Source organism: Antechinus flavipes, chromosome 2 (assembly GCF_016432865.1).
Source record: "Antechinus flavipes isolate AdamAnt ecotype Samford, QLD, Australia chromosome 2, AdamAnt_v2, whole genome shotgun sequence".
Taxonomy (NCBI): domain Eukaryota; kingdom Metazoa; phylum Chordata; class Mammalia; order Dasyuromorphia; family Dasyuridae; genus Antechinus; species Antechinus flavipes.
The window spans coordinates 639,052,262-639,065,205 of NC_067399.1; the positions used below are offsets into that span (position 1 = coordinate 639,052,262).

The window sequence follows — 12,944 nt, forward strand, 5'->3', positions numbered from 1 at the left end:
AAGCTCATTGAGAGCCACACGGGAGCCAGGGGAGACCTGCAGTTACACTGGCTGTGTGGCCTTGGTCCCATCGGTAAAACGTGGGTCACAGCATCTCCCGTTATTGCCTGGCTAACTTCCATTCAGCTTTGAGTCCCAACTATAACTGCCCCTCTTCAAAGAAGCCTTCTGGGACCCCCTCCCTCCACGGCTGGCCCTTCCCCCCCTCCCACGGCTGGCCCTTCCCCCCACCCTCCATGGCTGGTCCTTTCCCCCACCTGAGGGACTTCACGAGGAGCCCTGGTTTTAAACCTCGTCATTCCCAAGTCTGGCTTCCAGGCCAGCCACGACCTATTTTTGGAGGGGGGTTGGTGGGAAAAGTCTACGGGATAACAGAGAGACGTACCTTGGAGGGGACTACATTATCAGGGATGTCAGTATTTCTGTACGCAGTTGGGGTAGGGATGAGGGGATGAGGGGTCTGATGTAGCCCTTGAGACCAGGGACTTCCATTTTTGTCACTCTACCCCAGGATATCTGGCACAGCGCCTGGCGCTTAGTAGCATTTAAAAAGTGTTTTTGTTTATTGAAGTCAAGGAAGAACCAAGATGGCCCCAGAGGAGTTGGAAGGTGCCGTGTTGAGTCGTCAGGGAAGCGTGGAAAATAAAATAGGGGCTGTCCCCAGACTGGCAGCCCAGCTACCTTGAGCGCATCGGGTGTGTCCTCCAGGCAGTAGACTCTGAGGCTGTACTCCAGAGAGGTGCAGAGCGCGGGGGCAAAGATGGCCAACTGGAGCCGTTTGATGGCCGAGCGGGAGTAGGATTCTCCCATGAACACGTAGGTGCCCAGCTGGTCCAGAAGGATGTGGCAGGACTTGGCTTCCAGCTGGCAGTAGCAGGGGGTGTTCAGCGTCTCCTCATCCAGAGTCACGACCTCCTGCCAAGACAGGGGTGGGAAGAGCCCGGGGGGGTAGAGGTCAGACCCGAGACGCGCGCCGGCCTCCCCAGGTTCGGGGCTGAGCGCCCCCAGAGTCTCCTGGCTGGTGAGCCAAAGAGGAGAGGACCCCTCTCCCTGAAGCCTCGGAAGGAGCGGGACAGGGAGCTTGAGGGGTTCCCCCAGTCCCCCAGCCCCATGGAAGGGAATGAGAGGTTGCTTTGTCCCATTGCGTTCCCCTTCCTCCTCACCTCCCAGTTCCCCTGGTGGGACTGAGTCTTCAGCTGGAAGATCCAGTCACCGGAGCTGACCTCAGCACAGTGGGGGACCGTGAGGATGACTGGACGGCAGAGGAGCAGTCCCGTGGGCCCGCAGGTCACCATGGGGCTCAATACTGTCTGGGTCCCTTCCGAAGGCAAACTAGAGAAGGGGAGGGAGAGAGGGGGGGACAAAAATGAAGGTTGCTGCCCTCAAGCAAAGCGGGATCCTAAATGTGGGACACTTCTCTTTCAACCAGAATGGAAGCAGGAAGGACCTGAACCTGGCAAGAATCTGTTCCTGACCTGGCTACCATCTTCAAGGGGGCCTTGTGGAGTCTCAGAATGTCCTTGTGTCAGAGGGGGAAGGATAACTCCACCCTCCCCTCACAGTGAGAAGACTATGGGACAGAAACCCAGCACTGCCCGACGCCCCCTTTATTACCGGGAAGGGACCGATGCCGGCCTGTCCTGGGACCCCAGGGGACCCTCTGTCCGGGGGACAAGGGGTGCAGCCTACTTGGAGGGAAGGGGAAGGGCTCTGGGCAGCTACTGCTGGGGATGGGATGGAGGGTGGGGGTAACTCCTCTCTAGGGTTCCTAAGCCCCTCCGAATGTATTGCTGTAAGGTAGTGTAGAAGCAAAGAAAGAGGGAGGTGGGTGGGTCATGGGGAAAATGCCCATTCCAGAATTGAAGGACTTAAGGTCAAATATTGCCTATATTGCTTATGATCAGGTCCCACGGAACCAACCACTTAACACCCACAGTCCCCAGCTGTCAGATGATGGGGTTAGACTAGACAGCCTCGGGGTCCTTCTAGCTCTTGGATCATAGATCCCCCCATTTGCATCAGGGTGACTCCCATAATATTGCCTAGTCAGAGAAGGGGGCTCCTTACAAATAGAGACCCTTTTCCCCACAATTCTGGGGGTTCCATTTCCCATTCATGGGAGGTAAGGGACAGAAGGAAAGCAGGGTCTGCAGCAAGGTAGGATTTGAGAGACATGAGGAAAGGCTGCAGTCTTCCCTCCCTCTCCTCCCAGCTCCCTCTTCTATTGTCCAGTGAAATACTGCAGTATTCCTCCACCAGTGACTCATGCCTTTGGCTTAAGAAGCATCAGTTTTGGACATGGAAATGCCTCTGGGAAGGGTGAGGCATCAGACTGTCATTGTGAGTCCCTCACACTTAGCTGTGGGAAGTACTTTATTCAGATCTTTTTCCTTCTGACAGCTGGCTGAAATCCTGGCATTCAGAGAGTAGGGTTTTTTTTTTTTCAAAATGATTTGCTTTTTTTAAAAATTATAGCTTTTTATTGACAAAGCATATGCATGGGTGATTTTTCAACATTGACCCTTGCAAAAACTTCTGTTCCAACCTCTCCCCTCCTTCCCTCCACCCCTCCCCTAGAAGGCAGGTAGTCCCATACATGTTAAATATGTTAAAGTATATGTTGTATTTAACATATCTAGAGTTAACATATTTAAACATATGTTTAAAATACATGTGTATCTAACATATATAAATATATACATATCTATACAATTATCTTGCCCACAAGAAACATCAGATTTAGAAAGAAGGTAAAAATAACCTGGGAAGAAAAACAAAAATATGAGCAAACAATAACAGAAAGAGTATAAATGCTATGTTGTGGTCAGGGAGTGGTTTTGATGGGAGAGAGAAAAGGGGCATTTTGGAACAGAGGGCCCAGCTTGGAAAGGGAGGGCAGGACCACAAGGGGCCCCGGGCAGCAAAGGGAGGCTGACAGAAAGGAAGAAAAGAGTAGCCCTGGGGTAGGGAGGGGTGCTGGGGGAGAGGGGCTCAGCTACTCACAGGGTGTTCTCTGCCTTGTTGATGAGCAGGTACATCTCGTAGAATTTCCCCTGGGGGATGGCTCCGTTGGGCACCAGCAGGCTCACCCCTGGAGGGAGAGGGAGTTCAGGGCAGGAAGGGGCACGAGCCCTGGGCTCTACAATTGCCTCCGCCACGGAAGGACGGATAGGCTGCTCCGACTGACGCCAGGGCTGAGGTGCCCAGGAGACACATTTGGTTGGGATAGAGACACGGTATAGTGGAAGAGGAGGGCCAAGCTTTCAGCCAAAAGACCTAGCTTTGCTCCTTATTAGCGGCATGACCTTGGTAAATCTGAGTCTATTTTCTTAAAATGAGGAGACCGAACCGGATCACCTCCAAGATCCTTTTCAGTACTGACATTTCGCGAGTCTAGATCCTACTGCACATAACTAACATCTCGGAGTCAGGAATATCTCAGTTCAAATTCTGCCTTTGATGCTTCCAAGCTATGGGACTCTGAACAGCGGTCTTAAGGTCTTTTACCTACAAAATGAGGGAGCTGGCCTTGGCAGTTTCTAGGTCATTTTCAGCTCGAAAGATTCTGAACCCATGATCTTCGTGCCAGGTACAGGCCCAGCAAGAACTAAATGAAATCTTGTGTGATTTAGCCAAGCCAACTGAATCTTTGAGGTAAAGGTCCAGTAGTCAGCTTTAGTGTCAGGATGAAATCCTCGCTCTACCATTTACTGTTTATGAGGCTGTAAGAAACTTCCCCTTTCTGATCCTCAGTTTGCTCATCTGTAAAATGGGGATAATAACACACTACCTACTTCACAGGGTGAGGGTGAGAAAAACTATAAAAACTATAAAGATCTACAGAAAATGTGAGCTATTATTATTTCCTTCCAGTTCTAAAGTCCTATGACATTATGACTAGATAGAAAAGCGGCAGTGAAATATATGGTGCTAAACTTCAGTTTTAAAAGATTAGGGTTCAAATCTTGCTTCTTATATGTACTGAGTGAATAATTTTTTCTCTCTGAGATTCCATCTCCTCAACTGTAAATTGGGGATAATCATATTACCTACTTCATAGGTAAGACTCAAATGAGGTAATGTGTGAAGCCTACCTCAGTGTGAAGAGCATAGGCTTTGAAGTCTGAAGATCTGGCTTTGGATCCTGTCTCTGGCACTTTACTAGCTGTGTGAGTAGAGGCAAGCCATTTAACCTCTTTTGCTTTTGATTTTCTCATCTATAAAAGGAAGAGTCTGAACACTGAGACTCCTTGGGCTCTAGAATGAAATCTCTGCGATGTGTTATAAGTGCTCTGCAAAGCTAAAATGCTACCTAAATGGCAGCCATCATCATCATTTTCATCACTAAACCACATAATAGAGACCCTAACAGCGGTATGATCCAAAGGGAAAGGGAAAAGGAGCCAGGGCAGGAGGGGGCACAGCCACAGCAAAAGGAGGCAGGACCAAGGGAGAGGGACAAAGGAGCAGAGCTAAGTCTGGGGCATTCTACGTGGCCCCACCTTCTCAGAATAAGCTGCTGCCCTGACAGGGTTCTAAACACTCTGACGGGGGGCATACCTGTGCCAGGAATAGTGAGTCTCCCCCCGAGGCAGCCAAATGTCCCACTGGCACAGTTGCTAGGATCTCGAGGCAGCCCCAGGGACTGCTGGGAGCTGAGGCTGGCATTTCTCAGGTTGAGGAAGTGAGCATCCCGGATCCCCTCACTCGGGTAGGTGCCCACAGGCAGGACTCCCAGCAGATCAGCTCTATCAGGCAGACCCGGAGTGGATGATGTGGTGGATGAATTGTACACCTTGATCTTCAGGCTGGGCAGGGGGTCAAGCAGGGGTGAGTTGGTCATAGGAATCTTATCAGAAGAGTCCTGCAGAGCAAACACGGGCCCTCGGTAGATGCCTGCACTGGCTGTGAGGTCAGGAGGCACGGATGGGTGCAATAGTTGCGGGTTGTCTGCAATTCAATACAGAAATCAACAATTAGTCAATAAGCATTTATTAAGCACCTACTGTATGCCAAGCACTGTGCTAATCATTGGGGATATAAAGAAAGGCAAAAAATAAGTCTCCCCTTGAGGAGTTCACCATGTAACATGCTAACAATTGTATACAAATAAAATACAAAAGGGATGAATTGGAGATGAACAACAGAGAGCATTACAGGGAATCACGCAGGGCTTCTTGGACTAAGCGGGATTTTAGCTAGGCTGAGAAGGAAGCCAGGGAAGATAAGGGGCAGAAATGAAATTCCAGGTTTGGGGGATAGCCAGAAATCCTGCTCAAGAGTCTGGAAAAGGAGGGTGGTGCATGAGAAATAGCAAGAAAACCAGTTTCACTGGATTAAGCGTGTTCAGGTCACTGTGCGAGAAGCTGAGTGATGGGATGGGATAAGATAGTGAGGGGAACTGGGATTTCCTTGGCATAAGGAACTCTCAAGTGAGGAAATGCCTTCTCCCAGGGCAGGCTGGCATCTTCTTGGCCACTTATAGTCTTGGAGGTTGTTGAGATCATTAAGAAACTAAGCGACTTGCTTACGATCACTTAATTAGCATGGCTTATAGGCAGACCTTGAACTTGTCTTCCTAGCTTCAGGGTGAGCTCTATAACTAACATACACTTGCCTACGATCTGGGGCATACAAAGACAAAAGGAGAATATTCCTTGCCTCCAAGGATTTTCCTTCCTACTTGGAAAAGTCAATATAAGCAGAGATAAGTCTCATATACAAAGTGCTCTATAATTGCTAGTTGTTATCATCACCACCACACCATCATTGACATTATCATCATCATCATCATCACCATCATCAATGTCATAATTGTCATTGTTATTGTCATTATCATCACTATCATTGTTATTGTCATCACGACCATCACGATCATTATTATCATTGTTATTGACATAAGCTATCATCATTATCATCACTATCATTGTTATTGTCATCATGATCATGATCACGATCATGATCATCATCTTTATCATCAGTGTTGTCATTGTCACCATGATGATCATGATCATCATTATCATGGCCACTGTCAGCATTTTTAACATCATCATCAACCATTACCAGTGTTGTCTTATCATCATCATCATTATGCAAGGTAGAGAGTGATGGAAGTAAAAGCAGAGATCAGAGAAAGTGTTCTCTAAAAGTATTAATCTCTTTTTTTTTTCTTTTGTGAGGGAACTGGGATTAAGTAACTTGCCCAGGGTCACACAACTAGGAAGTCTTAAGTATCTGAGTCCAGATTTGAACTCAGGTCCTCCAGAGTTCTAGTGCTCTATCCACTGTACTATCTAGCTGCCCCATGTTCTAGAATAATTTGAGGAAGGAGAGAACATGATCAGCCAAAAGAGATGGGATTAGAAAGTGTGACCTGGGACACTATTCTTCACCTTACATGCACTGATCTCCTCTCCCAGAAGGAGCTTTTAGGGACCCTTTACCCTAGTCTTAATGAAAAAAATGCATGGTTTCAGACCCAGTGTCAGCTTAACTCATTACTCAGTGGATACCTCTTCAATAAAGTCCTCCCTAGACGATCCATTGGGCATTTCTCTCTATCTTGAATAGACCCACATCTTATTCAATTTTGCACTTATTACACTGTCTCATTGGCCTCCAGATTATTTTCTGTATCTTAATCTTATTCCCCAACGTTTTCTGGGATGGGTAGATAGTGATTTTCCCCATTATATAGTCAGAACTAGCATTTCTACTTTCAGATTTGCAAAGTACCTTACAAATACCATCTCATTTTATCCTCACAACAACATGGGAGGCGAGAACTATTATCACCCCATTTTACAAATAAGGAAATGAAGATAGACAAAAATTAAATGACTTGTCCAGTGCAATGGTTAGAACACCAGCCCTGAAATCAGAAGGACCTGAGTAACTCTGGACAAGTCACAACCCCAATTGTGAAAGAAAGAGAGAGAGAGACAGACAGAGAGAGAGAGAGACAGAGAAAGAGAGATACATAGGCCTAAGTCCACAACATATGAAAATCAGTTAAGCTAACTGAAAATGTTCAGCCTGAAGAAGAGAACATTCAAGGAGGACTTAATAGCTATATTCAAGAATTTGAAGGGTCACCTTGAGGGAAGGAACTGCTTTATCTTTGTCTTTGCAACCCCAGTACTTAGTATACCTCTGGCACACAGTAGGTGCTTAATAAGTACTTCGCGGTTAGCTTTATTCTCCAAAGAATACCTGATGCTCCACCAGAGATCTGGTCTGGGTGGACCATGGAGCCAACGCTGATGTTTGGTGCCCCAAGAACCCAAGCTCCTCCTTGTCTCTCAGCTTATTTCTCCTCCCCATAATCCCATCCCTTGCTGGGCAGTGAGCTCCTCAAGGCTGGGAGTAAGGCAGACTTATTCCCTGTGCCAGACACTGTGCTAAAAACATCTACATAAGTATCCCTTCACAGCTGGGCATACAGCAGGTACTCAATAATTGCTCACTAATAGAGTCTAAACAAGGCCTGGTGTCCCTGGCTCCCCATTCCCTCCATCCCAGGATTCCTGCTCTCTCCAAGCCTCAGCACTTCTTTCCTCCCCTTCTCCTTCTCCTTCTCCTTACTGTGCCGCGCTGTCTTGAAGTTAACCGGGTGGAAGCCACCAGTGAGGGCGGCGGATGAATCGGTGATGTCGGTGTCGAAGTCGCGGCAGCTGCGCCGGTACACCACCACCCCGACGGCCATGAGGATGACGATGAAGACGAAGATGGCCACCACCAGGCCCGCATAGAGAGCCACGTCTCCTGTTGCCTCCATCACTGGGAAAGAGAAAATGGAAGTGGAAAAAAGTCAGGAAAGGGGAGGGCAAAGCAGAGATCCCCACCTCCGAAACCCCAAGCAATCCCCCTGGCTCCGACCTAGATCACCAAAGGTCTGAGTTCAAATCCTGCTTCTGACGCTTTCTAGATGGGTGGCTCTGTCGATCCCTTAACCTTTTTGAACATCATCAGGGACAACACAAACAGACTCCCCCAAAGAGACCCTGGTGCTCCTGTCAGAGACCTTGTCTGAACAGACTGTGGGATCCACGATCATCTCACTAGCCCTCCAGCATCGTGGTGGAGGGTCCTAAAAATAGTGTATGAAAATTACTTGGGAGACTCTAAAATGCCATAAAACCGTCAGGTGTTATTATAAACAGGAGAGACCCCAAGGCCTAGTTTGCATCTTACAAAGGGGATCCTGCCCTGCTCCCCCAGCCTTTCGAAGCTTTCAGCATGGACAGGCTCGGGCTCAGGGACCTGCCAGACCAGGGCAAGATACGTCCAGAGAAGCAAGTACTCATCCTTTCCAAACACTATTAGGTTTTTCCCAGCCCAACCTTGGATCGATTTGACAGGGCAGAACAAGGAAACAGGTCTTGGAGAGGAACAGGTACATGACTTAAACAAAGTCACAGAATGAGTTACGGCGTGGAACTCCAGGCTTTAGAACTGGCTTTTCCCACTAGGCCGTACATCCTGTGTGAGCTGCCCCTGGGATTCAACCCCACTCCCGTGGCTGTTTCCATGTTCAGGAAGCAAGATGGTCCCACAGGAAAGACCACATGGTAGCCGAGGAGATGGCAAGAGGGGAGGAAGAGGAGAAAGCCATAGTCCCGAAAATTAGGGGGAGAAGGGATGGAAAGCAGTAAAAATAAAGAGGAGGGGAGCAGGTGAGGAGGGAAGGCAGAGGCAGCCCTTACTCCTTTCCCTTCCTCCCACCACGTAGAAGGTCACTCGCTTTGGGATGGATGTGGGGCTGGGGCGAGACTGACCAGCTGCTGTCACTAGCTAGCCCAGCTGGGCACACCGGGTGCAGCCATTCAGCCTCAGGACACCCTGATGTGCATTATAGCAGCTAATTCTTTCCTTCCTTTCTTCTGCGGAGCTCTGGGTAAATCTGCCTTTCCCCCAGCCTTTCAGGGGATCCCCCCCAACCTCATTTATGAATAAGGAAACAGGTCTTGGAGAGGAATAGGCCCTGACTTAGAACCAGAGTCACATAATGAGTTATGGCGAGGGTCTCCGGACTTTCAGCTCTGGGCTTTCTCCCGGTACACCCTGTGTGAGCTGCCCCTGGGATACAACCCCATTCTCCGGCTGTTTCTGAGCTCCCACGTTCAGGAAGCAGGATGGTCCCATAGAAAAGTTAGAATTCTTAAATAGGCTTTGTCTGCAGCCTACCCCCTCCCTCTGCTTCCTCTTGCAGCCTCTCTCTCATTTTAGAGCTCTTTTGCCCAATGTGTTTTAAGCCGTTTATCACATCTCTCGATTAGACAAGAAACTCCGAGAGGGGAGACACTTTGCCTTAAGTGAACCTGGTGTCTTCCCAAATGTCTAGCCCAGGGCTCTGTGAAAAGAAGCCATTTAACTGAATCTCTGCCTCAGCTCCTCCTAACTGTATGCCCTAGGCAAATAACTGGAGGTCTCTGAGCCCCAGTTTCCTCATCTGTCAAATGGGGATAATAATAGTGCCTACCTCACAGGGTTGTTGCAAGGATCAAATGAGTATCTGTGTCTTAAAGGGCTACACAAATGCTAGTTATTAGAAGCCATTATGTGATGGCCTCCAAGGTTTCCTTCTGTGACTCGGGATGGCGGGCTCAGTCAGGGCAAAGATCATGTGTCCCATCCCGGATCTGGCTTCCCCGGACTCCCCAGCTCCTAGCATGCAGGAGGTGCTCGGTGATGCTCTCGGCTGGCCAATGGTTTGGCTGAGAGGCTGGGCTTCCCTGCCACCCCCTGCTTTACCCCGCTCTTGGATGGTTGCAGAAATGGGGGCCACTTCTGTCTGCCTTCTCATTCACTGTATCACCCACATGTGGCCATTTGCTCAGTAATTTACAATCTCCAATTAGCCAACCTGGCTTCTCCCTCTCCCTCAGCACTCCCCCCACCGTCCTCCAGAGAGCTGGGGGTCGTTCAGCATTATTGCTAATTTTATTACTCCAGAATTATCTGGGAGCTGTAGTTTAATTACCACAGTATTATTTGGCTATTGCTGCTTTATTAGCCTTGGTGTTATTACTGTAGCATTATTAGCATGGACACCCGGGGGGGCTGACTTATGAGACAGTAAGTCCCTGACAGGATGGGGAGAAGAGAAAAAGGGAGGGAAGGATAGAGGAAGGGAGGAAAAATAGAGGAAGGGAGGGAAAGATGGAAGAAGGGAGGGAAGGATGGAGAGAGGGAGGGAAAATGGAGGAAGGGAGGGAAAGATGAAGGAAGGGAGGGAAGGGTGGAGGAAAGGAGGAAATGATGGAGGAAAGGAGGGAAGGATGGAGAAAGGAAAGGAAAGATGGAGGAAAGGAGGGAAAGATGGAGGAAAGGAGGGAAAGATGAAAGAAGGGAGGGAAGGATGGAGGAAGGGAAGGAAAGATGGAGGAAAGGAGGGAAGGCTGGAGGAAGGGAGGGAAGGATGAAGGAAGGGAGGGAAAGATGGAGGAAGGGAGGAAAGGATGGCGTGGAGGAGGCTGGGAGGTGATCTGGGTGAGAAGAGAACAGGGAATGACGGGGTGCCCAGGGGTAACTTTGGAGAGCATAACCAGCCATTTGGGGCCAGGAGAGGCCACATCAGTGGCTAGAAAGCCCAGAATTCTAACCCATGATTTGGCCATGTGAGAAGAGCGTCTCTATTCTGAGAGAATAAGAGCCAGCTGAGGATTGAAGGGGAAGGAATGGGGCATAAGGGACAGGACTCAGGCATGTGAGACTGAGGGCACAGGAGTGAGGGAGGGCAATGGCACGAGGGGATCAGAGTGGGGGAGGACAGAGCCTCAGTCGGGGGATTCAGCACTTTGGCTCCCTCCAAAGAAGCAGCAGCAGCACTGACTGAACCCCATACATCAAACCACCTACGCCAAGTGGACCTTGCAAGCGAGGTCTGTAGTGCTCTCCGCTGCTCTCCAGCCAATGTATCCATCTCTCTACAGCTACAAGAAACAATCCAGACACCATTCCAAGCCAAGAGCATTGTCTCTCCGGGGAAGATCCCCAGCATCCTTCACTTGGGATGGTCTACTGCTTGCCCATATGCCTCTAGCCTTTTCCCTTTCTCTCCTCAGCTGGTTTTGGGGGGATAGAAAGGGCCATCAGTGAACAAAGAACTCTCCTTGTGCCTCCCAAATTCCTCATCAGATAAAAAGCTCCTTCAACCATTTCTAACATATTTAGAGGGTAGGGGACCTCAGATTTCATCTAATCCAGGTGTTCCTCACCTGAGGCCCACAGAGCCTCCAGGCTCCAAGGTCTGTGCTTTAAATGGAAAAAAAAATGAAGCCCTTTTTCTCCTTGAATGTCTAACTGAAATATAGCATTTCTTAACATTGCTTTAAAATATTATGATAAGGTTTCATCAGACTACTGGGCGAAACCACGAGAGAAAAAAATGTTAAAAATAATCTAATCACTTCATGTTATAGAAATGATATTGAGAGAGATTAAAGGCTCTGTGTGTGTGTGTGTGTGTGTGTGTGTGTGTGTGCGCACAAATCTTATGGCTCCTAATATTTACTTTGAGGTAGGGATTTCCTATTTGACAGAAAAAGAAACTGAGGCACAAAGCTCATTAATTTGCCAAATGTCAGGTCTCCAGATCCTTGGATCTGCTCTTTTCAGTATCTTAGGGGTGCTTGCCTTTCTGGGAGCAATACTACTATGTCCAGCAAGTTCTAGTTGGTTTGGGCAAGATTTGAATGCTGGTCTTCTTGGATGGCATCATTCTAAGATTACATAATTCTCATGCCCTGGTTTTTTAATCTGTCAAAGGAGTTTCTATGGTTGCCTCCAACTCTAGAATCGAAGACTCCAGGAGCTAACTGGGGGAGGCAGGAAATGGTCTGCACCCCAGAGGAGAAACTCAGCCTGAGTATCATCTCCAAAAAATTACAGGGCTTAAAAGGATTGGCCCCAATGCTACCACTGTGTGATGTTGGAGGAGTCACTTTCCTTCCCCTAATCTATAAAACAGGGTGGGAGTGGAGGTGTCGAAGGGTCCTCCCAGTGCTCTCCTTCTATCCTGTCTGTTCTCCAGGGCTCTTGCCCCTCCATCTCTACAGACGGAAGTGTGCGGTCTCTATTTGACAAAGCAGAATGCACCCAGTTGGATGCTATCACCCCTCAGAATGCGGAGAAAGCCCAGCCCCCTCCGGGTTTCTGGATCCTCAGGACGCAGGTTCCAGGAACGAGATACTCTCGGTTCTTCCGCTCCCCCAGCCCCCGAGACCTCTCATCCCTCTCCAGCCCATAAGAAGACAACCAGTTAGAGAGAACCAATGATCCCATAGCAGATAGAAAATGGTCATGAAATGGGGACTTACGGTGGCTATTGGGTTCAGTTAGAACTCTTTTATCTGTTAGAGAAAACAAAGTAAAAGAAAAAATGATATGGGTGAATATGATGAAGATGAAGATGACACAGAAATGACACGTGGGAGGCCCAGAGCAGCCCCCCTTGGCGGGCCCTCATGCAGGCGCCGGTGGTTGGGGACAGCTTTGGGGGGTCGGGCCTGCTGTTTCCCCCCCGCTCCCCCCACGCCTGCTGGCCCCCGCCCGGCCCGCCCAGCGCCAGCTCACTCACTCTGAGTGCACAGCCCGTCTGTGCAGTTCTTGGAATCCAGAAGCGTCCCGCTGCAGTCCCGACCCCCGTTCTGGGGCGGGGGGGCCGTGCATTCCCGGCTGCGCCAGTGCGTGCATTCTGTGCTGCAGGCCGACCACTTACTCCATCCTGTCCACGCTCCGTCTACTGTGGATCACGCAGCAGCCGCCCACGCATTCACACCGGGATGGAGAAACATGGGGAGCACAGGGGCCCGCAGGTGTGCGGGGGAACAAGGCAGGTACATGCAGGTACACAGCACGCGCACGACATATACAGTCAGACAGAAGGACAGCCAAACAGACAGTCAGATGGACAGTCAGACAGATGGACAATCAGACAGACA

General features: G+C 49.3%; 1 protein-coding gene across 2 annotated transcripts in view; it reads right to left on the minus strand.

Annotated features, from left to right (window-relative positions):
• The window catches only part of UNC5B (unc-5 netrin receptor B), a 123,848-nt gene that overhangs the window by 4,168 nt on the left and 106,736 nt on the right, over positions 1-12,944 (minus strand). Inside the window, exons 7-13 of one of the 2 annotated variants that reach the window (XM_051982201.1) lie at positions 12,581-12,745; positions 12,321-12,353; positions 7,585-7,779; positions 4,561-4,950; positions 3,004-3,091; positions 1,164-1,332; positions 682-915 (exon numbers count right to left, since the gene is read on the minus strand). In XM_051982201.1, coding sequence (XP_051838161.1) covers positions 682-915; positions 1,164-1,332; positions 3,004-3,091; positions 4,561-4,950; positions 7,585-7,779; positions 12,321-12,353; positions 12,581-12,745 — 1,274 coding nt within the window. The remainder of the gene's footprint in view (positions 1-681; positions 916-1,163; positions 1,333-3,003; positions 3,092-4,560; positions 4,951-7,584; positions 7,780-12,320; positions 12,354-12,580; positions 12,746-12,944) is intronic. The other variant, XM_051982200.1, reaches the window with a different exon arrangement.